Source organism: Pseudoliparis swirei, chromosome 24, assembly GCF_029220125.1.
Source record: "Pseudoliparis swirei isolate HS2019 ecotype Mariana Trench chromosome 24, NWPU_hadal_v1, whole genome shotgun sequence".
Classification (NCBI taxonomy): domain Eukaryota; kingdom Metazoa; phylum Chordata; class Actinopteri; order Perciformes; family Liparidae; genus Pseudoliparis; species Pseudoliparis swirei.
In genome coordinates, this window is record NC_079411.1 from 28,896,414 (window position 1) to 28,923,006 (window position 26,593).

The 26,593-nt window shown below is 44.9% G+C and overlaps 1 protein-coding gene across 10 annotated transcripts; it reads left to right on the top strand.

Moving 5' to 3' along the window:
- On the top strand, positions 1 to 26,593 carry pecam1b (platelet and endothelial cell adhesion molecule 1b). 10 transcript variants are annotated; one of them, XR_008830954.1, is made up of 16 exons: positions 1 to 75; positions 2,094 to 2,126; positions 5,518 to 5,814; positions 5,904 to 6,185; positions 7,476 to 7,748; positions 8,876 to 9,148; positions 9,846 to 10,124; positions 11,706 to 11,984; positions 12,735 to 12,836; positions 12,931 to 12,961; positions 13,547 to 13,620; positions 16,931 to 16,984; positions 22,439 to 22,560; positions 22,873 to 22,932; positions 24,415 to 24,437; positions 26,072 to 26,090. XR_008830954.1 is itself a non-coding variant. In XM_056409789.1 (16 exons), the coding sequence occupies exons 1-16, from the start codon at positions 33 to 35 to the stop codon at positions 26,465 to 26,467; spliced, it is 2,589 nt and encodes an 862-aa protein (XP_056265764.1). In that variant the 5' UTR covers positions 1 to 32; the 3' UTR covers positions 26,468 to 26,593. The 10 variants fall into 10 exon arrangements, 8 of the variants coding, with proteins under 8 accessions (XP_056265764.1, XP_056265765.1, XP_056265768.1 ...); XR_008830955.1 differs by having other exon boundaries at positions 22,876 to 22,932; XM_056409789.1 differs by having other exon boundaries at positions 22,471 to 22,560; positions 26,072 to 26,593.

A 26,593-nucleotide genomic window follows, 5' to 3' on the forward strand; every position in this document is an offset into this window, starting at 1 on the left:
CTCGCCTGTGGACCTCCAGGACGCCGGCAGCCATGAGCCTCTTCCTGCTGCTCACCGCCGCGCTGACGACCAGCTGTAAGCCGTCTCACCTCCTGTCTCACTCTCTAAGAGGCGTCTCACTCTTTAGGAACACACTGACCTGTCTCACTCTTCAGGAGCCCTCTGGCCTGTCTCACTCTTCAGGAGCCCTCTGACCTGTCTCACTCTTTAGGAACACACTGACCTGTCTCACTCTTCAGGAGCCCTCTGGCCTGTCTCACTCTTCAGGAGCCCTCTGACCTGTCTCACTCTTCAGGAGCCCTCTGGCCTGTCTCACTCTTTAGGAGCCCTCTGACCTGTCTCACTCTTCAGGAGCCCTCTGGCCTGTCTCACTCTTCAGGAGCCCTCTGACCTGTCTCACTCTTCAGGAGCCCTCTGACCTGTCTCACTCTTCAGGAGCCCTCTGACCTGTCTCACTCTTCAGGAGCCCTCTGGCCTGTCTCACTCTTCAGGAGCCCTCTGACCTGTCTCACTCTTCAGGAGCCCTCTGGCCTGTCTCACTCTTCAGGAGCCCTCTGACCTGTCTCACTCTTCAGGAGCCCTCTGGCCTGTCTCACTCTTCAGGAGCCCTCTGGCCTGTCTCACTCTTCAGGAGCCCTCTGACCTGTCTCACTCTTCAGGAGCCCTCTGACCTGTCTCACTCTTCAGGAGCCCTCTGGCCTGTCTCACTCTTCAGGAGCCCTCTGACCTGTCTCACTCTTTAGGAGCCCTCTGGCCTGTCTCACTCTTTAGGAGCCCTCTGACTTGTCTCACTCTTCAGGAGCCCTCTGACCTGTCTCACTCTTTAGGAGCCCTCTGGCCTGTCTCACTCTTTAGGAGCCCTCTGACTTGTCTCACTCTTCAGGAGCCCTCTGACCTGTCTCACTCTTCAGGAGCCCTCTGGCCTGTCTCACTCTTCAGGAGCCCTCTGACCTGTCTCACTCTTCAGGAGCCCTCTGACCTGTCTCACTCTTTAGGAGCCCTCTGACCTGTCTCACTCTTCAGGAGCCCTCTGACCTGTCTCACTCTTCAGGAGCCCTCTGACCTGTCTCACTCTTCAGGAGCCCTCTGACCTGTCTCACTCTTCAGGAGCCCTCTGACCTGTCTCACTCTTCAGGAGCCCTCTGGCCTGTCTCACTCTTCAGGAGCCCTCTGACCTGTCTCACTCTTCAGGAGCCCTCTGGCCTGTCTCACTCTTCAGGAGCCCTCTGACCTGTCTCACTCTTCAGGAGCCCTCTGGCCTGTCTCACTCTTCAGGAGCCCTCTGACCTGTCTCACTCTTCAGGAGCCCTCTGACCTGTCTCACTCTTTAGGAGCCCTCTGGCCTGTCTCACTCTTTAGGAGCCCTCTGACCTGTCTCACTCTTCAGGAGCCCTCTGACCTGTCTCACTCTTCAGGAGCCCTCTGGCCTGTCTCACTCTTTAGGAGCCCTCTGACTTGTCTCACTCTTTAGGAGCCCTCTGACCTGTCTCACTCTTCAGGAGCCCTCTGACCTGTCTCACTCTTCAGGAGCCCTCTGGCCTGTCTCACTCTTCAGGAGCCCTCTGACCTGTCTCACTCTTCAGGAGCCCTCTGGCCTGTCTCACTCTTCAGGAGCCCTCTGACTTGTCTCACTCTTCAGGAGCCCTCTGACCTGTCTCACTCTTTAGGAGCCCTCTGACCTGTCTCACTCTTCAGGAGCCCTCTGACCTGTCTCACTCTTTAGGAGCCCTCTGACCTGTCTCACTCTTCAGGAGCCCTCTGACCTGTCTCACTCTTCAGGAGCCCTCTGACCTGTCTCACTCTTCAGGAGCCCTCTGGCCTCTGACCTGTCTCACTCTTTAGGAGCCCTCTGACCTGTCTCACTCTTCAGGAGCCCTCTGACCTGTCTCACTCTTTAGGAGCCCTCTGGCCTGTCTCACTCTTTAGGAGCCCTCTGGCCTGTCTCACTCTTTAGGAGCCCTCTGGCCTGTCTCACTCTTCAGGAGCCCTCTGACCTGTCTCACTCTTCAGGAGCCCTCTGACCTGTCTCACTCTTCAGGAGCCCGTTGATTTCTCTCTGACCTCAGCTCTTTTCCTTCTCATCTTCCTCACAGACTTCTCTCCTCGGCGAGCGGCGGACGCACAAAGTGAGTCAATGTATTTATGTTTTATGTTTCTCACGTTTACAGTTCAGCGAACAGACGGGAGAGTTCAGACGAGGCCGTGGAGCAGCGGCTTGGGATTAGATATTTATTTATGTATTTCTGCGCCACATGGACGAAGTGACCTCTGACCTCTGAGCTGTCACTGAACGCCACAACACAGTCTGGGGCGCATGTCAGTGGAAACCTGTGTGTTGTTATTGGAGCTCTGGGAGGAGGAGGAGGAGGAGATATCGTTTCATTTTAGTGGAAGAAGTGTTTAATCCTTTTAATTCAAAGTATGTAGGACAGCGGTTCCCAAACTCAAGAATGCCGCGGCCCAATTTGAAATCTGAAAATCTTCTGCGGCCCACCCAAGCCTTTAATCACAACCAGCGTTGCCGACGCGTTGTCAACCGGGGGGGGGGGGGGGGCTAGTGCTATTGAGAGTGTGTTCACCTGTGTGCGCGGATGTGTCGGCGCGCATCACTTGGTGCCCTACGCGCAGCGCGTAGTGCGCGTTATGGGAGCGGCGGCGCTGATCACAACTCTGATCAAAACATAAACTCGGGATGATTAAATGACCTTCAGAATTTAACCGATTAAAAATGTATTAACCGACAATGTATGTTTTGTATACCATTTTCTCCGGAGCTCATATATATTTACTTTAATAATAGGTCAGATAAAAGAATAACACGTAATTTAAATCATCAATATTTTTATATTAATTTCAAACTTTTCAAAATTGAAAATTAAAAACATTTTATTTATTTATTGTAAATGACCTCACGCGGCCCACCTGCAGTACCTTCGCGGCCCACCAGTGGGAATCGCTGATGTAGGATATATATAACTATATATATATATATAATCAGAGGAGTCGTAAGACGATTCATGGAAAACAAATTACAAATATACAAAGTGTGCTACACAAATCAGTTTTTTAATTTCTTCGATATTTATCTAATTTTTTTTTTTTTAAGTAAGTATAGGTGAGGTATTAAACCAGCGGTTTCAAACTCATGATCACCGTGAGCCACATCGGCATCATGGCCGCCCTCTTAAAGGGCCAGTGAGCCACATCGGCATCACGGCCGCCCTCTTAAAGGGCCAGTGAGCATCACGGCCGCCCTCTTAAAGGGCCAGTGAGCCACATCGGCATCATGGCCGCCCTCTTAAAGGACCAGTGAGCCACATCGGCATCACGGCCGCCCTCTTAAAGGGCCAGTGAGCCACATCGGCATCACGGCCGCCCTCTTAAAGGGCCAGTGAGCCACATCGGCATCACGGCCGCCCTCTTAAAGGGCCAGTGAGCCACATCGGCATCACGGCCGCCCTCTTAAAGGGCCAGTGAGCCACATCGGCATCACGGCCGCCCTCTTAAAGGACCAGTGAGCCACATCGGCATCACGGCCGCCCTCTTAAAGGACCAGTGAGCCACATCGGCATCATGGCCGCCCTCTTAAAGGGCCAGTGAGCCACATCGGCATCACGGCCGCCCTCTTAAAGGACCAGTGAGCCACATCGGCATCATGGCCGCCCTCTTAAAGGGCCAGTGTAACTGAAATGTATAAACTACTCAAACATATTGTTAAATAACTCTCTTTGCATTTTTGTTTATTTGTGAGTGTAGAAATATTCTACTTAAGAAAAAGTCTCTAATATTATAGCAAATCCATTTAATTTGAAACCTTCAAAATAAAAGCACAGGATATTTATTTTTCTTTTTTGTATTTCTTTAAGAAAAGGTTGATCATGTGTCTTTCAAGCCGTCAGGGGCCACATGAAATGACGTGGTGGGCCTTGTGTTTGACACTAAAGGACCCTAAATGCTTGTTGCCATAGCTCCCGGGGGGCGTGGAGCCCAGAGCCGATCCCCATCGGCCCCCCAGGTCCTGCTGAGTGATGCTGGGTGTGGGCCAGACTCTGCAGGCTCCGGGTCGGGGGTCGGTCCCCCGGGAGCCCGTTGCCTCACTAAGTGCTCTTCCTGCCCGGTTCTGCCCGGTTCTGCCCCTTGTCCTCCGGGCTTGTTTACTGCCGGGCGTCTCTGTGCTCACCAGGCGGAGAGGCGGGATGTTGGTGTGGTTCCACCGGGGAACACTTTTAAAAGTTACTCCTCAAAGACTAAATGTTTCTCCTCGGCCTCAGACCGTCGCTTCTACATCCGACATCCAGGTCATGGCAAGAAAATATAAAAAAGTTGCATATGGCAAAAAAGTATAAAAACAGTAATCTATGGGGAAATAATATTAAAAAGTAATATATGGCAAAATAATATTAAAAAGTCATATGGAAAGAACATTTTTTTTAAATTTATATATGGCAACAAATATTTTAAAGTCACATATGGCAAAAATATCTAAAAACGTTGCATATGGCAAAAAAGTATTAAAGTCATATAGGGCAAAAATAATATTAAAAAGTCACATATGGTAAAAAAATTGTTAAAAAGTCATATATGGTAAACAAGTGAGGTGGCTGTGAGCGACCGGTGACCCTCCTCGAGCCCTCGGCACCGCTCACCTGCAGACAAGTTGATCATAATATTAATACCTCAAATCAAGCATCTTGATTGGATCCAGCTGCGTACAGAAGACGCTTCACTTCCTGCCGCCTGAAGGATGACGACGCGTTAACGCTGAAGCGTTGATCCTCATAGGACTCTCACGAGAAGGGAGGAGTCGCTCTGCGGTGACGCGCCGACACTTTAGTCCAACGAGACGTCGAGGCGTCAACAGGAAGAAAAGTAAAGACTCTCCTGGTCGATGCACCTTGAAGACGTCTGAACGCCTCAGAGCTCACACCTGTTCACAGGGTCGTTTTAGGGAAATGTTCGATATATATAAATCATTCCAAACTATGTTTTCATTCATGCATCTCGGAGCCGTTCAGAGTTTCTTCACCGCTGAATGACTCTTCATACCTTCGCGGGGTGACGTCTATATATGGGGCCCAAATGGACCCAAATGACTATTTTCGAGACCTCGTCTAAATGATCTGGACTAAAAACGTCTCTAACTTTGTTCTGCTTCACTTCTTCAAAGTCACACTTTGCAGAGCGGCTGGTGACACATGGGGCTCTGACCCGGGTTAGTTTGGACTCTTCAGGAGACATTCACCCTGAAAGAGCTTTTGTTTTAGGCGAACCTGAATCTTCTATTTTAGCTGTGTTTCATCTTTATTTACTCTTAACCAGTAACATATATATACTCAATATACTCATATTTACCATCTGAACAAAAGATCACATGGGTTGCCTTTTTATTATCACACCAACATTATTGAAAGAGCCTTTGTGGCTGCAGAGATTCACCCTTTCTAGTCTGGGTTTGTTATTTCGAGCAGAAATAAACACAAAGTAGTTTTTAAAGTAATTGGTTGTCTCCCCGCCCAGTGTTCATGATACGAGACGTCACCCTCTCCATCGAGCCCGGCGGCGACGTGACCCGCGACACCAACGTGACGCTGCGGTGCCGCGCCGCCGTCAGCAGCTCCGGGCCGGAGGTGCTGACCCGAGAGTACACGATCTACAAAGACGGCACCGCCATCTACACCAAGACGTCCCGCGGCGCCGAGGACCTCCTGTACCGGCTGGACGAGGCCCGGGTCGCCAACACCGGCAGGTACGCCTGCAAGGTCGCCATCGAGGGGAGGCCGGCGACCAGCGGCACCAAGAAGCTCACGGTGACGGGTGGGTGGAAGTTCTGGGCTCGGCGGGACGAGTCACCTCGACGGGCAGGGGGCGCCCTCTCACGTCGGCTTCTCCCCCGCTGTGCTCAGGCCTCTCGGAGCCGGTGCTCCGCCTCAACAAGGGCGTGGTGAGCGAAGGGGAGGAGCTCACGGCCACGTGCACGGCGCCCGGCGAGGCGGGCTCCATCTTCTTCTACTTCTACGAGGACGGAGCGGAGATCCGGGAGCAGCAGGTGGGCTCGGACCGCGCCGAGGTCACGCTGCGCCTGGGCGGCGTCGGCGTCCGCCGGCTCCACTGCGCCTACACCGTCCTCGTCTCGCCGCACGCCTTCAAGTCCACGGAGAGCAACGGCGTCACCGTGTCGGTGAAGGGTGAGCGGCGCCTGATGGCTCCTTCAAGGAATGAGATGACTCCTCAAGGCATTGAGATGTCTCCTTCAAGGAATGAGATGACTCCTCAAGGCATTGAGATGTCTCCTTCAAGGAATGAGATGACTCCTCAAGGCATTGAGATGTCTCCTTAAAGCATTGAGATGTCTCCTCAAGGCATTGAGATGTCTCCTTAAAGCATTGAGATGTCTCCTTCAAGGAATGAGATGACTCCTCAAGGCATTGAGATGTCTCCTTCAAGGAATGAGATGACTCCTCAAGGCATTGAGATGTCTCCTCAAGGCATTGAGATGTCTCCTTCAAGGAATGAGATGACTCCTCAAGGCATTGAGATGTCTCCTTAAAGCATTGAGATGTCTCCTTCAAGGAATGAGATGACTCCTCAAGGCATTGAGATGTCTCCTTCAGAATGAGATGACTCCTCAAGGCATTGAGATGTCTCCTTCAAGGAATGAGATGACTCCTCAAGGCATTGAGATGTCTCCTTAAAGCATTGAGATGTCTCCTTCAAGGAATGAGATGACTCCTCAAGGCATTGAGATGTCTCCTTCAGAATGAGATGACTCCTCAAGGCATTGAGATGTCTCCTCAAGGCATTGAGATGTCTCCTTAAAGCATTGAGATGTTTCCTTAAAGCATTGAGATGTCTCCTCAAGGCATTGAGATGTCTCCTTAAAGCATTGAGATGTCTCCTTAAAGCATTGAGATGTCTCCTTCAAGGAATGAGATGACTCCTTAAAGCATTGAGATGTCTCCTTAAAGCATTGAGATCTCTCCTCAAGGCATTGAGATGTCTCCTTAAAGCATTGAGATGTCTCCTTCAAGGAATGAGATGACTCCTCAAGGCATTGAGATGTCTCCTTAAAGCATTGAGATGTTTCCTTCAAGGAATGAGATGACTCCTCAAGGCATTGAGATGTCTCCTTCAAGGAATGAGATGACTCCTCAAGGCATTGAGATGTCTCCTTCAAGGAATGAGATGACTCCTTAAAGCATTGAGATGTCTCCTTCAAGGAATGAGATGACTCCTCAAGGCATTGAGATGTCTCCTTCAAGGAATGAGATGACTCCTCAAGGCATTGAGATGTCTCCTTCAAGGAATGAGATGACTCCTTAAAGCATTGAGATGTCTCCTTAAAGCATTGAGATTTCTCCTCAAGGCATTGAGATGTCTCCTTAAAGCATTGAGATGTCTCCTTCAAGCATCTTCAGATGTCTCCTCAGAGCTTCTTGAGATGTCTCCTTAAACCCACCGGCTTCTCTCTCCTTCAGAGCTTCCCATCGCGGTGGTTCTGGAGATCTTGCCTCGGACCCCCAAGATCTACGAAGGAGACGAGCTCTTCGTCTCGTGCAGCGTCCAAAACGCCCTGCACGCCTTCGACAGCGTGCACCTGTACCTGAGCCAGGGCGACAAGCTGCTCAGCAGGGGGCACGCCAGGGTCAACCACAGCGGCGTGGCGCTGGCCGAGGAGCCGGCGGACTTCGAGTGCCGGCTGGAGACGGGAGACGTGGTGAAGTTGGACAAGAAGACGATCTCAGTGACCGGTGGGTGGAGGAGAGAGAGCCGAGAGGCTGCACTTCACACGCGTCACTAAGTCATTTATGTTTAGCCCAAAACACACGAGAGTCACAAAAGATGAGAAACGAATGGAAAAACAACGATGAATAAAATGGGTTATTTAACTCAAATGTATTTCATCAAGTCCACTTCCTGTTTGTGCAACAGATAAACTTCTGGTTCTGATCATTGTGTAGACACTGTTCGTGTTAAAATGCTCTCGTCACTATTATTAGTGTTTATACTGGGAATCCTACCATAACGTTATTGCCTTATGTGACTGTTTTTAGATTTTTTTTCCACAAATGAATTTTTATATATTTTTTGTGCCAAATATGACTTTTTTATATTATTTTGCCACAAATTATTAATTGTTATAGTTTTTGCCATATATGATTTTTGAAAGACTTTTTGGACGTATATGTGATTTTTTAAAAAAAATTTTGCCATATGACTTTTTAATATTTTGAATCCTGCAACTTTTTTACCATGTCTGACTTTTTTAGATTTTTTTGCCACAAATGAATTGTGATAGTTTTTTTTACATATAGAATAGAATATACACTTATTAATCCCCAAGGGGAAATTAGTTCTCTGCATTTAACCCATCCTTAGTTATTAAGGAGCAGTGGGCTGGTGCGGCTGAGCAAGCACAACTGGGGTTCGCCTGCTCAAGGACACTTCGACTTGCAACTAATGGAGAGCGATCGAACCACAACCCAACGGGTTGCAGGACGGCCCTCTTACCCCACTGAGCTAAAGCCACCCCCAATATGACTTTGTTATACTTTTTTGCAATATATTACTTTGTTATAGTTTTTGCCACAAATGATTTTCACACCGATGTGTCACATCATCATTTACACCATCAGGTCACACCGATGTGTTTTAAGCTCCATCATCATTTACACCATCAGGTCACGCCGATGTGTTTTAAGCTCATCATCATTTACACCATCAGGTCACGCCGATGTGTTTTAAGCTCATCATCATTTACACCATCAGGTCACGCCGATGTGTTTTAAGCTCATCATCATTTACACCATCAGGTCACGTCGATGTGTTTTAAGCTCCATCATCATTTACACCATCAGTTTCCGCTCTGCGCCCTCAGAGCTGTTCTCGGCGCCGACTCTCTCCATGAGCCCCGCGGAGGTCTTCCAGAAGGAGCAGGTGAGGCTGACCTGTCGGAGCGAGAGCTCCGCCCCCGAGAGGCTCGACGGGGAGGAGCTGGTTTACACTCTGGATCCGCCCGGAGGCCCGTTGGCCCCCAGGGGCCCCGGCGTGTTCTCCGGCTACGCCCTGCCGTACGACTTCAACTACACGTGTGCCGCCCGGGTCAAAGGCATCGTGAAGCACAGCGCGGCGCTGAGCGTGCGGCCCAAAGGTGAGCTCAGCTTATGAACTATTAATATAATAACCAGATTAGGAGGGTCCTTAAACAAGATGGCCTCGCTTCTGAGGACAAGTCCCCGTTGAAGCCGGATCTCGTTACATGTTCGTCTTTTCGTACGATTCTGACTAGACGACGGTAAAAGGTTAACGTCGACGCTGCCAGAGGGAATATCTTAAATTGTCTTATGGGACAAAATCATCTCTGAATTTGTTATTTTTACTCATTTCTTGGACGTGTGACTGAATATCCAGAATTCTTTTTGGATACACAACATGTGAGCCAATAAGAATGAATGAATTAGTTATTTATATATTATGAATGGAACAAATGACTCATTTTATGCCCTAATGTCCAAATTCACACGGTCCTTGCCCAACACAGTCGAGTCCAGAGCAGCTAAAGAAACCAAAACCTGAGCTCCAAGGAGACTGAATATTGGACTTAAATTCCCCTGGTGGGCAAACTCTGGTACTACAGGTTCAAGTCCACCGAGAGCGTTTTATGATTCTTTAAATTTGACCCCTATTATAATTAATAGGCGCAATAATTTACCGTCTAAGAATGTTAAATATTGACTGACTGAAGTTTTTGTTGCTGACACAGGAAGTCCTCCTCCTGTGAACCGTACTTCTGAAACATAATCTCCGTCTCCACATGGCATCTGAGTGTTTTCACTTTCTCTTTTTAGTTTCTGTCTCCACGCCAAAGATCTCCATGGTGGGCCGGGCGGTCCTGGGCCGGCCCTTCCAGATCCTGTGCCGGTCGGACGTGGGCAGCCTGCCGGTGAACTACACCCTGCTGACGGGGTACGACCCCCTGAGCACCGTCACCGTGGAGCGGCCCCCCCGACAGGCCCTCTTCACCGCCACCGTCCACAAGCCCGAGGACATCGGCAAGTTCATGTGCGAGGCCCAGAACCGTCAACGGGAGGCGCCGCTCAGCAAGAGGCTCAACGCCACCGTCATAGGTAGAGATCCAGAACTATTTAAACAAAGTATTTATTGACATACAGGACTGTCTCAGAAAATTAGAATATTGTGATGAAGTTCTTTATTTTCTGTAATGCAATTAAAAAAACAAAAATGTCATGCATTCTGGATTCATTACAAATCAACTGAAATATTGCAAGCCTTTTATTCTGATTTATTGCTGATTATGGCTTACAGCTTAAGAAAACTCAAATATCCTATCTCTAAATATTAGAATATCATGAAAAAGTATACTAGTAGGGTATTAAACAAATCACTTGAATTGTCTAATTAACTCGAAACACCTGCAATGGTTTCCTGAGCCTTGACAAACACTCAGCTGTTATAAATCTTTTTTTTTACTTGGTCTGAGGAAATATTACAATTTTATGAGATAGGATTTTAGAGTTTTCTTAAGCTGTAAGCCATAATCAGCAATATTAAAAGAATAAAAGGCTTGCAATATTTCAGTTGATTTGTAATGAATCCAGAATGCATGACATTTTTGTTTTTTTAATTGCATTACAGAAAATAAAGAACTTTATCACAATATTCTAATTTTCTGAGACAGTCCTGTATATAATGAAGGCAACGAGGCCGTTGGGCCTATCTCATGGGGGCTTCAGTTCCAACAAATAGTTATAACTCTAACATGCTACATATTTTTTCTCCCCCTTCAAATTAAAATCAAATAACCGATCATCATACTTAACAATATGATCCCCGGGCACTAGGACCTGGGGGAGGCTGCCACGCTGGCTTTCTCACTCTGTAACGTCTCTCAACGACAGCCAATGAGGTTAGCTCAAAGTAAATGATGCACAAAGTGAACTGTGAGTCCAGGTACAGAATGTGGCCATATATATATATATATATATATATTTATATATAATGTATTGGTAGTTATTAACGATTATTAGCTGCTTACATTTTTTCCATTGAATGATATATTTTATGGAGGACTTAAAATGTCTTAAGTATAAATAAATAAATGCATGAATAAATACAGGTACTAGATAAATAAATAAATGTATAAATAAATAAATACAGGAATAAATAAATAAATGCTTAAATAAATGTATAAATGAATAAATACAGGAATAAATAAATAAATGCTTAAATAAATGTATAAATAGATAAATAAATACAGGAAGCAATAAATATGAATTATACCTAAACAGGACATCATTAAATAAATCTATTTCTACATTCCTTTATTTCTTGATTTATTTATGTGTCCACAAGTATTTATTTATGCGTGACATTTATGTGTCCGTATATGCAAATGAGCCGGGGTGGTCCGAACCTCATTGTTAAACAGGATTGGTCAAGTAGAGGAGCCAGACAGAAGCAATTGATCCTGATCCCTTTGACACTGAGCTAGTTCATCCTTATCTCAGTGATGGAGTCCAAATGAGCATAAAATATCACGAAGACCCTTAACATTCTCTCTCTAACAGGATATCCTGGGCCCCCAAACTGAGCCAATCGTGTCGCTTCCCTTGGGGCTTAGCCCCCCCCCTTTCTGTGTGTGCTTAATAACATCTCTGTTTATTGAATAACCTCCGTTCCTGTCCCAGTGCCCCTGACGCACCCCCTCCTCACCGTCATCCCCCACCTGGCGGACATCTCTGAGGGAGACGACCTGTACCTCATATGTGGCGTTCGAGGCTCGCCGCCCGTCAGCTTCAAGTGGTACCGCGTGGGCGAGCGGCAGCCGCTGTACACGACCACGTCCGGCCAGAACCACACGGACTACCGGCTGCCCGGGCTCTCCAGGGGCCACAGCGGCGTGTACTACTGCGAGGCCGTCAACCACGCCGACAACGTGGTGCGCAGCGACTCCGTCACCATCGAGGGTGAGGCCGACCTCTGGGACCCTGACCTCTGGGACCCTGACCTCTGGGACCTTGACCTCTGGGACTGGCCCTGACCTCTGGGACCCTGACCTCTGGGACCTTGACCTCTGGGACCTTGACCCCTCTGAATGAACCTGACCTCTGAGACTGACCCTGACCTCTCAGACCTTGACCTCTGGGACCTTGACCTCTGGGACTGGCCCTGACCTCTGGGACCCTGACCTCTGGGACCCTGACCTCTGGGACCTTGACCCCTCTGAATGAACCTGACCTCTGGGACTGACCTTGAGCTCTGAGACTGACCCTGACCTCTGGGACTGACCGTGACCTCTCAGGCCCTGACCTCTGGGACTGGCCCTGACCTCTGGGACTGACCCTGACCTCTGGGATGGAAAACTAAAAACTAACAACACAACCTCCTTTATAGACGTAAAGTAAACAAGTCAATAAACACAGTTCGGCTCCAGAGACTCAAAGAGACAAATAAACAAACTACTTTAGTGAGTCAACACAAACAGTTTGTTCACATTAGTTTCTTTGTTGTTTAATTATTGAATCGATTCAGTCGTTCAGTTTCAGTGAGTCGAGTTTCACTAACGGAGAAACTGAAAGTAAAGATGTCGACACGAGGGAAGAGAAGACGATGAGAGTTTGTCACTGACTTGTTCTCCTCTCTCTCTCTCCATCTCCTCTCTCCCCCCCTCTCTCTCTCCCTCTCTCTCCCTCCCCCCTCCCTCTCTCCCCCCGCAGTGCGCCTGGCCCTGTGGAAGAAGGCGCTGGCCGGTGGCTTCAGCCTGCTGGCGCTGTGTGTGCTGCTGGTTGTGTGTGTGCTGTGCTTCAGATCCAAGAGAGGTAGAAAGACCTTCAGGCCCGCTTACGTCTAACTGTGCGTGACAAGCCCCGCCCCCTTCCTCCCGCCCCCCTCACGTCTCCTCTCTTATTGTAGGTAACAGAGAAGCAGCTGCTGAGTTGTCAGTGTGAGTTGACTCCTTGCTTCCTCTGAATGGATGTTGTGGGTGTCAGTGTAGACGAGGGTTGTGTTGTTGTTGTTGTTGTTTACAAGTTTTTTCCCATGTTTGTTCTGCGACCCTGGCCCAGAAATAGTCGCATAACTTCCCATTAAACCAGAAAATTATCATATATTTTTGTATTTAAATAAACCTACACAGACTTAGCTTGATAATTAGTGGGAACCGGAGTCAATAAGCATGTTTATTATTATATACTTAATGTCATGTATTAATCCCTCGGGGGAATTGCATCCTAACTGTCGTCAAGTAAATTAATAAAACTCTAAAAAGTACAAATTAATACAAGACACAAAAATGACTTGTTCTATTTTATATATATATATATAATTCTGTATATACTGTACCATGGTAGAGTGTATACATTCATAATATTAATTAAAAGTCCAGAAGACATAAAACAGTACAAAACTCCCAAACTTAAAGGCCAAGCGTTCTGGTTATTGAAGTGGATTATTAGCTCGTTTCAGATTTTTTTGTACATTTTGACATTTAGTAGATTTTTTTCCTGACTTTATTTTCGCCGTCTCTCAGAAAACCTTCACGCCCTAAATCAGACGACTCGTTAACAGAGAGTCTCACCCCCGACACAGAGGTGTATTACACAGGTAGCTTTGGTTTTACTCTCCTCCGCGTGTGGCCGTCCTCACGATGACATCATCCTAAATCCTCATGACATCATCCTAACAGCCACCAGTCATTTCCCCTTTAACACTCATCGCATGTGTCCTGCTCCACCAATGACCTTCTGACGTGCACGAGGCCCACGTTGCGTCCTGATGTCCTGCTAACGTCCATCTGCACGCACAACGTGTCTGTCTTCATCTCAGTGTGACTCTCAAACCAAATGTGTACACGACCGGCTAAAAGTTTTACCACACCTCAATGTCTCTGAAGGAAAGACCGACACTTTGAAGGGTGATAACGGTCTGTTTTTCTTTGTTAATTGCCCTTTTCTTGAGTTCATAAGAGTAATATACGACTTCCTGCAGTACAGTACTGTCCACATTAAGCTTCAGAGTAGTGCCAGTCTGTTCCTACACGGCTTTATACAGACAGTAGTCAACTAGAGTTGAGACACCTGGAGGTGTTAGCATGTTAGCATCGACTCTCGAGGCGTCAGCGTCGACTCTCGAGGCTTCATTTATTTCCAGAACAAGTCGTTCTGAAATGTACATTATTTTTAACCTTAACTTTTGTGTGACCTCTGGCAGTTTGCCGCTGACCTTTTGTACCATTTCAGGTTATTAACTGCTAACATTTAAATAAAAACTGGAGAATCGAGGTGTTCTGAAACTTCCCCCCGGCAGTGTGTGTGTGTGTGTGTGTGTGCAGAGTCAGAAAAAGTTGGAATCCAGACTAAATCTAAACTTTCCGAGGGCACGAGCCGCTTAACGCCGGAAGAAGGCGCTTTTTATTCAAAGTCGTCAAAATAATCAAAAGTACGTGACATTTATCGTCATTTGTTGCTCATAGAGTGCCCCCCCCCCCCCCTCTCCTTCCAGGCGCAGCGCCGCTCTATGATGGCGTGGAGGGGAGAGGGAGCAACGGGGCGCGTGGCGGTAGCGTGGCGTCGCTTCCCGTTGACATCAGCAACAGGAGCAGCTACAGTATCCCAGCCACAGTGTAGAGACGACCCCCCCCCCACCCCCACGCAGGGGGCGGGGCTTCAAATCTGTATTTTATTTTTTCTTAATTTTCAAAGCAAAAGGGAAATGAAATGACTTGAGAGGCCGTGACGTGTGGCGTGTTGACGTCAGGAGGAGCTGCTGCTCCCTCCAGATGTTACATCACTCTCTTTATTCTCTGGTTTCCTCCCTGATTTTGTCTCCTTTTATTGCTGTTTTTTCTGATTTGTATATACATCTTTATCACCATCGCAGGAAATGTGTGTATATATTTTTGGTTGATCCTCTTGACCGGGTGGAAGAGACACTTGTAGAATAAAGACGTTGGTTTTATTTACAAGTGTGTCGGTAACATTCATTGTTTTGCTCTAGCTATGGATAAAAATATTTGTACTGCACAAATTGCAGTTCAAGAGAACATTATTATATTATTATAATTTTATTATTATTATTTTATTGTTATTATTATTATATTATATTATTATTATTAATCTCTGATTAGCACAGGTCCAAGAATACCAACATAACATGGAGTTGATTTATTTCCTAAAAAAAGAGACTTCCTTAAAATGTAGAAACAGTCGAGTCTGTTGGAGCTGCACACAGAACAATAAAGGTTCCCAAATGGTTCTTTAAAAGGTTTTGTGGTTCTACGAAGAACCATCACCTATTGAAGAACTATTTTGGAAATGGTGCCTTAAAGAACCATGTTTTAAAGGTTCTTTGAAGAACTCTTTAAGGAAATGGTTCTGTAAAGAACCCTGGTTTGAAAGATTCTTCATGGAACCAGAAATGGTTCCTTAAAGATCCATTTAAAAAAAAGTTTCTTCACCTTTATAGGTTCTTTGAAGAACTATTTAAGGAAATTGTTCTTTAGAGAACCCTGGTTTGAAAGGTTCTTTGTGGAACCAGAAATGGTGCCTTAAAGAACCATTTTTCGAAGGTTCTTTGAGACACCTTTATAGGTTCTTTAGAGAACTCTTTAAGGAAATGGTTCTTTAAAGAACCCTGGTTTGAAAGGTTCTTCATCGAACCAGAAATGGTACCTTAGGGAACCATTTGTTGAAGGTTCTTTGAGACACTTATAGGTTCTTTAGAGAACTCTTTAAGGAAATGGTTCTTTAAAGAACCCTGGTTTGAAAGGTTCTTCATCGAACCAGAAATGGTACCTTAGGGAACCATTTGTTGAAGGTTCTTTGAGACACTTATAGGTTATTTAGAGAACTCTTTAAGGAAATGGTTCTTTAAAGAACCCTGATTTGAAAAGTTCTTCGTGGAACCATAAATGGTGCCTTAAAGAACCATGTTTGAAGGTTTTTTGAGACACCGTTTAAGGTTCTTTGAATAACTATTTAAGGAAGAGTTTCTTTAGAGAACCCTAGTTTGAAAGGTTCTTTGTGGAACCACTCTGAAGAACCAGTGTTGGTTCCTGAGGCTCCTCCATGGTTCTGTGTGTTGGAGCTTATTTAGTTTCAGGCTATAAAATGTGACGCATCAGGAAATGAGTCACATGTGCGTTGCTGTGTGTGAGGAAACCTTTTGTTCAACTTATTGTTCAACTTGTGAGGTAACTTCCAATTGCGCAACACATTTTCTGTCTTCAGCAGAGGAAACCTCTTTTGTACTCGTGTTGTTCCAAGAGCATAAAACCTCAATTAAAGCCCAGATTGTGGAAATGTACCACAGAAAAGGCTCTAAGAACGTTCTAACAACGGAATATAATCTTGATATTTGACTTTTGGTCAAGTTTAATATGCATAATATTCACTTGCTTGTGGAGAGTAACGTGAGAAGACTGTCGCCAAGCTAGGAGACCGTTAGCTTAGCTTAGCTAGAGTTAGCATGAAAACTTGAATCGGAAACTGTTGGAGGGCCTCTGTGCAAAAGTTTAATTTGTAATATTCTAAAATAAAAATGACACGTGACCCTCTGCACCTTTACATTTGTTACACATATCTACATATTTCTATGGGTTCAAACACAAAGGTTCAGAAACGTTATGCTAAGCTAACTGGTTTCTGGCGGTAGCTTCATATTTAATTAACAGATAGCCTAAAGAGTGTCGTAATATATTTACCATAAAACTCTCAGCAAGAAAGTGAATATGCATGTTTCCTAAAAGTTACTTTAAAGAATAACTAAGACGCACTTTCCCTCGATGTCAGCTGACATCCACGTTGTCAATGTGTCGCAGCTAATTATGAAGGTATATTTATATATTCTCATTAGTGCATGATTCTAAAACACAGAAACATGGCCTCTGATGTTTTTGTCTTTCTGTGTGTTCCAGTGAGGGTGGACGGAGCGGCGGTCAGCGTGTGGAGCGAGCGACCGCCCGAAGCAGGTGAGCCATTATTAATGTATATCGCATATCACAAGATTGGGCTTTGAATTATGAACATTTTGGCATTAGTTGCATGCCAATTGGATAAAAATTGACCGTGCTATGGTAAAAAGAAGATGTTGACCTTTTCATGACCTTGACATTGACCTTTGACCCGATCGATCCCAAAATCTAATCAAATGGTCCCCGGATAATAACCAATTATCCCACCAAATTACCTGCGATTCGGTTTAATACTTTTTGAGTTATGCGAGTAAAACGCATACAAATAAATAAATAAATACACGGCGTTCAAAACATAACCTTCCGCATTTTCAATGTGAAGGTAATTAGCATTATATATTATTATTATTATATTATGGCTTTATAGTAAATGTAAAAGTATAGTGTAGAGTTAGAGGGGAGTCGGTAACGTGTGCAGCCGTCAGTGCATTACACAGTAATAATAATGGAGGATGCTTTTCTGCCGACCTTGCAAAAAACTTGTTTGTTTGGCTCTCGTAAGGCTGCAATGATTTATGGGTATTTCCCATAATATAGTAATATTTTTATTTTTTGCCTGCATAGTTACCGGGTCTCGGTACTCCGGGCTCCACGTCAGTGACGGATGGTTTAATTTCCCTCTCTAAGTGTTTTTATTCCACATCATAAGTATCGACGCCTCGCGGCGCTGAGGGAGCTAACCGTCGTCTCCCTTCTGTGAGCTAACGGAAAATAATGTTTCACACCACTCAGCGTTTTTTTGGGAAGTCGAGTCGACATGGAGGGTCAGACCAGATTCTATGAACTAAAGTTAAACGGACACAACTAAAGGTCTCATTTAACTTTAATCTTAGCGTATTTAGGAGTCTATGTTTGTGCTGAATTGGAACAACTTAAAGTATAGTTCGTACAAGTTAAGTACATGACTGGGTATGTGCTAATGTTAATAGTTCACTTACATTATATTTTTATTGTATTTTAAGTATATTTTTAATATATTTTGATTATTTTACAAATATGTTTAAATCACATTATAAATATATTTATATTAATAATGTGATGCTAATAATATACCAAAGGTATACTTTTGTATACTATATATACAAATTATAAATATATTAATATTCATATAATATAATATATATAATCTCAATATTTATATATTTAAAATGGGATTATTATATACCAAAAGTATACCTTTGGTATATTATAAATACTTTATAGATCTATTAATATTCTTATAATATAATGTATATAATCACAATATTAATATATATTTGATGTGATTATTATATACCAAAAGTATACTTTGGTATGTTATAGTCACATTATAAATATATAAATATTGTGATTATATACATTATATTATAAGAATATAAATATATTTAGAATGTTACAGTCGTGTAGTGTGTGTTACAGAGTGTGTGTTACAGAGTGTGTGTTACAGAGTGTGTGTTACAGAGTGTGTGTTACAGAGTTGTGTAGTGTGTGTTAGAGTGTGTTACGGAGTGTGTGTTACAGAGTGTGTGTTACAGAGTGTGTGTTAGAGTGTGTGTTACAGAGTGTGTGTTACAGAGTGTGTGTTACAGAGTTGTGTAGTGTGTGTTACAGAGTGTGTGTTACAGAGTTGTGTAGTGTGTGTTAGAGTGTGTGTTACGGAGTGTGTGTTACAGAGTGTGTGTTACAGAGTTGTGTAGTGTGTGTTACAGAGTGTGTGTTACAGAGTGTGTGTTACAGAGTTGTGTAGTGTGTGTTAGAGTGTGTGTTACAGAGTGTGTGTTACAGAGTCGTGTAGTGTGTGTTACAGAGTGTGTGTTACAGAGTTGTGTAGTGTGTGTTACGGAGTGTGTGTTACAGAGTGTGTATTACAGAGTTGTGTTAGGTGTGTTAGTGTAGTGTGTTACAGAGTGTGTTACAAGTGTGTGTTACAGAGTTGTGTAGTGTGTTACAGAGTGTGTGTTACAGAGTTGTGTAGTGTGTTACAGAGTGTGTGTTACAGAGTGTGTGTTACAGTGTGTGTTAGAGTGTGTGTTACAGAGTTGTAGTGTGTGTTAGAGTGTGTGTTACGGAGTGTGTGTTACAGAGTTGTTAGTGTGTGTTACAGAGTGTGTTACAGAGTGTGTTAGAGTGTGTGTTACAGAGTGTGTTACGGAGTGTGTGTTACAGAGTGTGTGTTACAGAGTGTGTGTTACAGAGTGTGTGTTACAGAGTGTGTTACAGAGTGTGTGTTACAGAGTTGTGTAGTGTGTGTTACGGAGTGTGTGTTACAGAGTGTGTATTACAGAGTTGTGTAGTGTGTGTTACAGAGTGTGTGTTACAGAGTTGTGTGTTAGAGTGTGTGTTACGGAGTGTGTGTTACGGAGTGTGTGTTACAGAGTGTGTATTACAGAGTTGTGTAGTGTGTGTTACAGAGTGTGTGTTACAGAGTTGTGTAGTGTGTGTTAGAGTGTGTGTTACGGAGTGTGTGTTACAGAGTGTGTGTTACAGAGTGTGTGTTACAGAGTGTGTGTTACAGAGTTGTGTAATGTGTGTGTTACAGAGTGTGTGTTACAGAGTGTGTGTTACAGAGTGTGTTACAGAGTGTGTTACAGAGTGTGTGTTACAGAGTGTGTGTTACAGAGTGTGTGTTACAGAGTGTGTGTTACAGAGTTGTGTAGTGTGTGTTACAGAGTGTGTGTTCAAGTGTGTAGTGTATTACAGAGTTGTGTAGTGTGTGTTACAGAGTGTGTATTACAGAGTTGTGTAGTGTGTGTTACAGAGTGTGTGTTACAGAGTTGTGTAGTGTGTGTTAGAGTGTGTGTTACGGAGTGTGTGTTACAGAGTGTGTGTTACAGAGTGTGTGTTACAGAGTTGTGTAGTGTGTGTTAGAGTGTGTGTTACAGAGTGTGTGTTACAGAGTGTGTGTTACAGAGTTGTGTAGTGTGTGTTACAGAGTGTGTGTTACAGAGTGTGTGTTACAGAGTGTGTGTTACAGAGTGTGTTACAGAGTGTGTGTTACAGAGTGTGTGTTACAGAGTGTGCGTTCCAGAGTGTGTGTTACAGAGTGTGTGTTACAGAGTGTGTGTTACAGAGTGTGTGTTACAGAGTGTGTTACAGAGTGTGTGTTACAGAGTGTGTGTTACAGAGTGTGCGTTCCAGAGTGTGTGTTACAGAGTTGTGTAGTGTGTGTGTTACAGAGTGTGTTACAGAGTGTGTGTTACAGAGTGTGTGTTACAGAGTTGTGTAATGTGTGTGTTACAGAGTGTGTTACAGAGTGTGTGTTACAGAGTGTGTTACAGAGTGTGTGTTACAGAGTTGTGTAGTGTGTGTTACAGAGTGTGTGTTACAGAGTGTGTGTTACAGAGTTGTGTAGTGTGTGTTAGAGTGTGTTACGGAGTGTGTAAGTGTGTGTTACAGAGTGTGTGTGTTACAGAGTGTAGTGTGTGTTACAGAGTGTGTTACAGAGTTGTGTAGTGTGTGTTACGGAGTGTGTGTTACAGAGTGTGTGTTACAGAGTTGTGTAGTGTGTGTGTTACAGAGTGTGTTACAGAGTGTGTGTTACAGAGTGTGTGTTACAGAGTGTGTTACAGAGTGTGTGTTACAGAGTGTGTGTTACAGAGTGTGTGTTACAGAGTCGTGTAGTGTGTGTTACAGAGTGTGTGTTACAGAGTTGTGTAGTGTGTGTTACGGAGTGTGTTCAGAGTGTGTGTTACAGAGTGTGTTACAGAGTTGTGTGTGTTACAGAGTGTGTTACAGAGTGTGTTACAGAGTGTGTAGAGTGTGTGTTACAGAGTGTGTTACAGAGTGTGTGTTACAGAGTGTGTGTGTTACAGAGTTGTGTAATGTGTGTGTTACAGAGTGTGTTACAGAGTGTGTGTTACAGAGTGTGTTACAGAGTGTGTGTTACAGAGTGTGTGTTACAGAGTGCGTTACAGAGTGTGTGTGTTACAGAGTGTGTGTTACAGAGTGTGTTACAGAGTGTGTGTTACAGAGTTGTGTAGTGAGTGTGTTACAGAGTGTGTGTTACAGAGTGTGCGTTACAGAGTGTGTGTTACAGAGTGTGCGTTCCAGAGTGTGCGTTCCAGAGTGTGTGTTACAGAGTGTGTGTTACAGAGTGTGTGTTACAGAGTGTGTTACAGAGTGTGTTACAGAGTTGTGTAGTGTGTGTGTTACAGAGTGTGTTACAGAGTGTGTGTTACAGAGTGTGCGTTCCAGAGTGTGTGTTACAGAGTGTGTGTTACAGAGTGTGTGTTACAGAGTGTGTGTTACAGAGTGTGTTACAGTGTGTGTTACAGAGTATGTTACAGAGTGTGTTACAGAGTGTGTGTTACAGAGTGTGTGTTACAGAGTGTGCGTTACAGAGTGTGTTACAGAGTGTGCGTTACAGAGTGTGTGTTACAGAGTATGCGTTACAGAGTGTGTTACAGAGTGTGTTCCAGAGTGTGTTACAGAGTGTGTGTTACAGAGTGTGCGTTCCAGAGTGTGTGTTACAGAGTGTGTTACAGAGTGTGTGTTACAGAGTGTGTGTTACAGAGTGTGCGTTCCAGAGTGTGTTACAGAGTGTGTGTTACAGAGTGTGCGTTCCAGAGTGTGTGTTACAGAGTGTGCGTTACAGAGTGTGTGTTACAGAGTGTGCGTTCCAGAGTGTGTGTTACAGAGTGTGTTACAGAGTGTGTGTTACAGAGTGTGCGTTCCAGAGTGTGTGTTACAGAGTGTGCGTTCCAGAGTGTGTGTTACAGAGTGTGTTACAGAGTGTGCGTTACAGAGTGTGTGTTACAGAGTGTGTTACAGAGTGTGTGTTACAGAGTGTGCGTTCCAGAGTGTGTGTTACAGAGTGTGCGTTCCAGAGTGTGCGTTCCAGAGTGTGTGTTACAGAGTGTGCGTTACAGAGTGTGTTACAGAGTGTGCGTTCCAGAGTGTGTGTTACAGAGTGTGTGTTACAGAGTGTGCGTTCCAGAGTGTGTGTTACAGAGTGTGTTACAGAGTGTGCGTTACAGAGTGTGTGTTACAGAGTGTGCGTTACAGAGTGTGTTACAGAGTGTGCGTTCCAGAGTGTGTGTTACAGAGTGTGTGTTACAGAGTGTGCGTTCCAGAGTGTGTTACAGAGTGTGTGTTACAGAGTGTGTGTTACAGAGTGTGTGTTACAGAGTGTGTGTTACAGAGTGTGCGTTACAGAGTGTGTGTTACAGAGTGTGTGTTACAGAGTGTGTGTTACAGAGTGTGCGTTCCAGAGTGTGCGTTACAGAGTGTGTTACAGAGTGTGCGTTACAGAGTGTGTGTTACAGAGTGTGCGTTACAGAGTGTGCGTTACAGAGTGTGCGTTACAGAGTTGTGTAGTGTGTGTGTTACAGAGTGCGTTACAGAGTGTGTTACAGAGTTGTGTAGTGTGTGCGTTACAGAGTGTGCGTTACAGAGTGTGCGTTACAGAGTGTGCGTTACAGAGTGTGCGTTACAGAGTGTGCGTTACAGAGTGTGCGTTACAGAGTTGTGTAGTGTGTGCGTTACAGAGTGTATCTTGTCGGCAGCCCGTGACGAGGAGAGCAGCGTGGTGTCCAACGAGCCCGACGTGGAGTACACCGAGGTGGTGCACCCCCGCCCCGTCGACCCCAACAGAGGTGAACCCCGAGACGTTGAGTCCGTCTCTCTCACAACCTGCCGTCCCTCTGTTGATCGTTGTGTCTCCTCCTTTACGAACCCCTGTGCGTCGCCCACATTCCTCTGCAGCTGATAATGCGGGCCGACGCTTCCTGGGAGGGGCCTAATTACCCTTAATTAATATACATCTCCAGAAGCGGTCCGCGTAAACAGGAAGGGTCGGGCTCCTCGCTCGGCCGGTTTCCGGCCGCCCGCCTGTAGATCCTCACAACGGACCGTCGATTATCTGCTGACGCTGTCTTTGATGTTCATGCCTTGCTCTCGGTTCCCAGCAGGCCTCCTGAGGAAAGGCCCGGACACGGTGTACAGCGAGCTGCAGAGCGCTCCACATGGTGAGCTCACACTTCCAAAGGTGCACTGAAGAATGTTTTTATTTTGGTCAATGGGTAAAGTTACTGTGGGAAGATCCAGGTGATCACCTGACTCAAGTGTTTTAGCTTTTATCGTCTCGTTGTTTTGTATTTTTAAAGTCTTGGTTCCCTCTCATCTCTCATCTGGATCCCACTGTTCACTACCGGCCCAGTTAAAGGGAGCCCAGTGGGTCTGTTCAACTCAGTTTATTTCATACAGTCCGATATCACAAATTACGAATTATCCTCAGAGGGCTTTACAATCAGTACACATACTGTACCCTGGCCTTTGGCCTTTGACCTCACATCGAATCAGGAATAACTCCCCCAAAAAACAGAAAAATTCAGGGGGAGAAAAGTGAAGAAACCTTCAGGAGAGCAACAGAGGAGGATCAATAGATGTCATGTGACCAGATGAACAATAGATGTCATGTGACCAGATGAACAATAGATGTCATGTGACCAGATGAACAACAGATGTCATGTGACCAGATGAACAATAGATGTCATGTGACCAGATGAACAACAGATGTCATGTGACCAGATGAACAATAGATGTCATGTGACCAGGTGAACAATAGATGTCATGTGACCAGATGAACAATAGATGTCATGTGACCAGGTGAACAATAGATGTCATGTGACCAGATGAACAATAGATGTCATGTGACCAGATGAACAATAGATGTCATGAGACCAGATGAACAATAGATGTCATGTGACCAGATGAACAATAGATGTCATGTGACTAGATGAACAATAGATGTCATGTGACTAGATGAACAATAGATGTCATGTGACCAGATGAACAATAGATGTCATGTGACCAGATGAACAATAGATGTCATGTGACCAGATGAACAATAGATGTCATGTGACCAGATGAACAATAGATGTCATGTGACTAGATGAACAATAGATGTCATGTGATCAGGTGAACAATAGATGTCATGTGACCAGGTGAACAATAGATGTCATGTGACCAGATGAACAATAGATGTCATGTGACTAGATGAACAATAGATGTCATGTGACCAGATGAACAATAGATGTCATGTGACCAGATGAACAATAGATGTCATGTGACCAGATGAACAATAGATGTCATGTGACTAAATGAACAATAGATGTCATGTGACTAGATGAACAATAGATGTCATGTGACCAGATGAACAATAGATGTCATGTGACCAGATGAACAATAGATGTCATGTGACCAGATGAACAATAGATGTCATGTGACTAGATGAACAATAGATGTCATGTGACTAGATGAACAATAGATGTCATGTGACCAGATGAACAATAGATGTCATGTGACCAGATGAACAATAGATGTCATGTGACTCATCTGAACTGAACGAAGGCCCCATCATCATCATCATCATCATCATCATCATCATCACTGTGGAGTGACTCTGAGTGCTGCTCACATTCATTAACCTGCGATGCTTTTTCCTTCAGGTGCGGCCGACCATCTCGACTACGTAAGTGTTCATCTGCACAATCACACGCATGTACGTGTTCATCACGTGTTCATCACGTCTTCTTCACGTGTTCATCACGTGTTCATCACGTGTTCTTCACGTGTTCATCACATGTTCATCACGTGTTCATCACATGTTCATCACGTGTTCATCACATGTACATCACGTGTTCATCACGTGTTCTTCACGTGTTCATCACGTGTTCATCACGTGTTCTTCACATGTTCATCACATGTACATCACGTGTTCATCACGTGTTCTCCCTTCAGAGGCCCGTTGGAGTTAGCACCTGTAATCCAAACACCTGTTAGTACTGTACTCACTGAGGCTCGAGTTATGTCATGATTTGAAGTCTGAGAAGCAGTTTTATGAAAGAATTCAAAGAAACACTGAGTGAGTAATTCATATAAAAATAGTATTTTTTTATATAGTTAGAGTTCTAGATGTAATGGAAGTGAATGACGGATTTAGGATACTTTTTTCCCCTCACTTTTTAAAAAATAATTTTAATTTAATTTAATTTATTTTTAAAGATTATTAATTTTAATTTATTTCATATATTTTAATTTATTTTATATATTTTAATTTATTCTATATATTTTAATTTATTTTATATATTTTAAATAAAATAAAATAAAATTTTCATACGGTCACTTTCTTTGTCAATTTTCTTTGTCAATTTTCCAGTTTCCAAAGAAGTTATATGTACCTGTGAAGCCTTTAGAAGAGAAGAAGTATGCCGTCGTTCTTCTCCTTTAACTTGAACGACGACTTCAATAAAGACTTTTCTCCGGTAGCAGCACGTTGGTGTGCTGCCCGCGTGCCTCTGAGCCCGGCACCAGGACACCTCTCAGGCCCGGAGCCGGAGGGAAGCGGCCGTCGTCAGTGTTTCCAGACGAGAACAAAGAGGCGTTTGGGCTGCGGCTTCCTTCCTTATCGTCCAATCAGATCGCAGCTGAGGCCGAAGTCAGATTAGCTCAGAGCCCAGCTGGGCCTGAGACCCCCAGCTGCCCCCCACCGGGCCTCTACTGCCCCCTACGGGACCCCTACGGGACCCCTGCTGCCCCCCAGCCTGATGCCCCTACATGGGTAGAGGAACTCACTCAGGATGTGACCTCAGGTCATCCTCTCATCTGTGGATCTCCTCGATGAAGATCAGGCCTGACAGTCCCATCATACACAGAACCACAAAGGTTCTTTAAAAGGCTTTGTGGTCTACGAAGAACCATCAGCTACTGAAGACGCATTCTGGAAATGGTTCTTTAAAGAACAATGTTGTGAAGGTTTTTTGAGAGACCTTTATAGGTTCTTTGAAGAACTCTTTAAGGACATGCGGTTCTTTAAAGAACCCTGGTTTTAAAGGTTCTTTGAGGAACCAGATATGGTGCCCTAAATAACCATTTTTGAAGGTTCTTTGAGGCACCGTTATAGGTTCTTTGAAGAACTCTCTAAGGAAATGGTTCTTTCGAGAACCCTGGTTTGGAAGGTTCTTTGTGGAACCAGATATGGTCATTCTCTGGCGTCACTCTGAAGAACCACGAGTGTGAGGATCAGGGTGGAGGTCATAAAGGTGATAAAGGTCATAAAGGTGATAACGGTGGTGTTGGTGTTTAGTTGCTCTGCTTTGTGTTCAGGGTTCAGTCGAGTACGCCGAGCTCAGCCGAGAACAAGCTGAGGTCAACCACCAGCGTCCGGAGGTCAACCACCAGCGTCCAGAGGTCAACCACCACCATCCGGAGGTCAACCACAACCGTCTAGAGGTCAACCACCACCGTCCAGAGGTCAACCACCACCGTCCAGAGGTCAACCACCACCATCCGGAGGTCAACCACAACCGTCCAGAGGTCAACCACAACCGTCCAGAGGTCAACCACCACCGTCCAGAGGTCAACCACCACCATCCGGAGGTCAACCACAACCGTCCAGAGGTCAACCACCACCGTCCGGAGGTCAACCACCACCGTCCGGAGGTCAACCACACCCGTCCAGAGGTCAACCACCACCAGGACCTGCCGGTGCCGGTGGACTAGTGGATCATCTCCTCTCTTATCCACCTTGTTTCCCCTCCACCTTTTAGTAAATACAATCTGTGAAATAATTGACTGCTAAATTAGCGTTAAACATTGTTGTGTATCAATAAAAGCAAAGAATCTTCA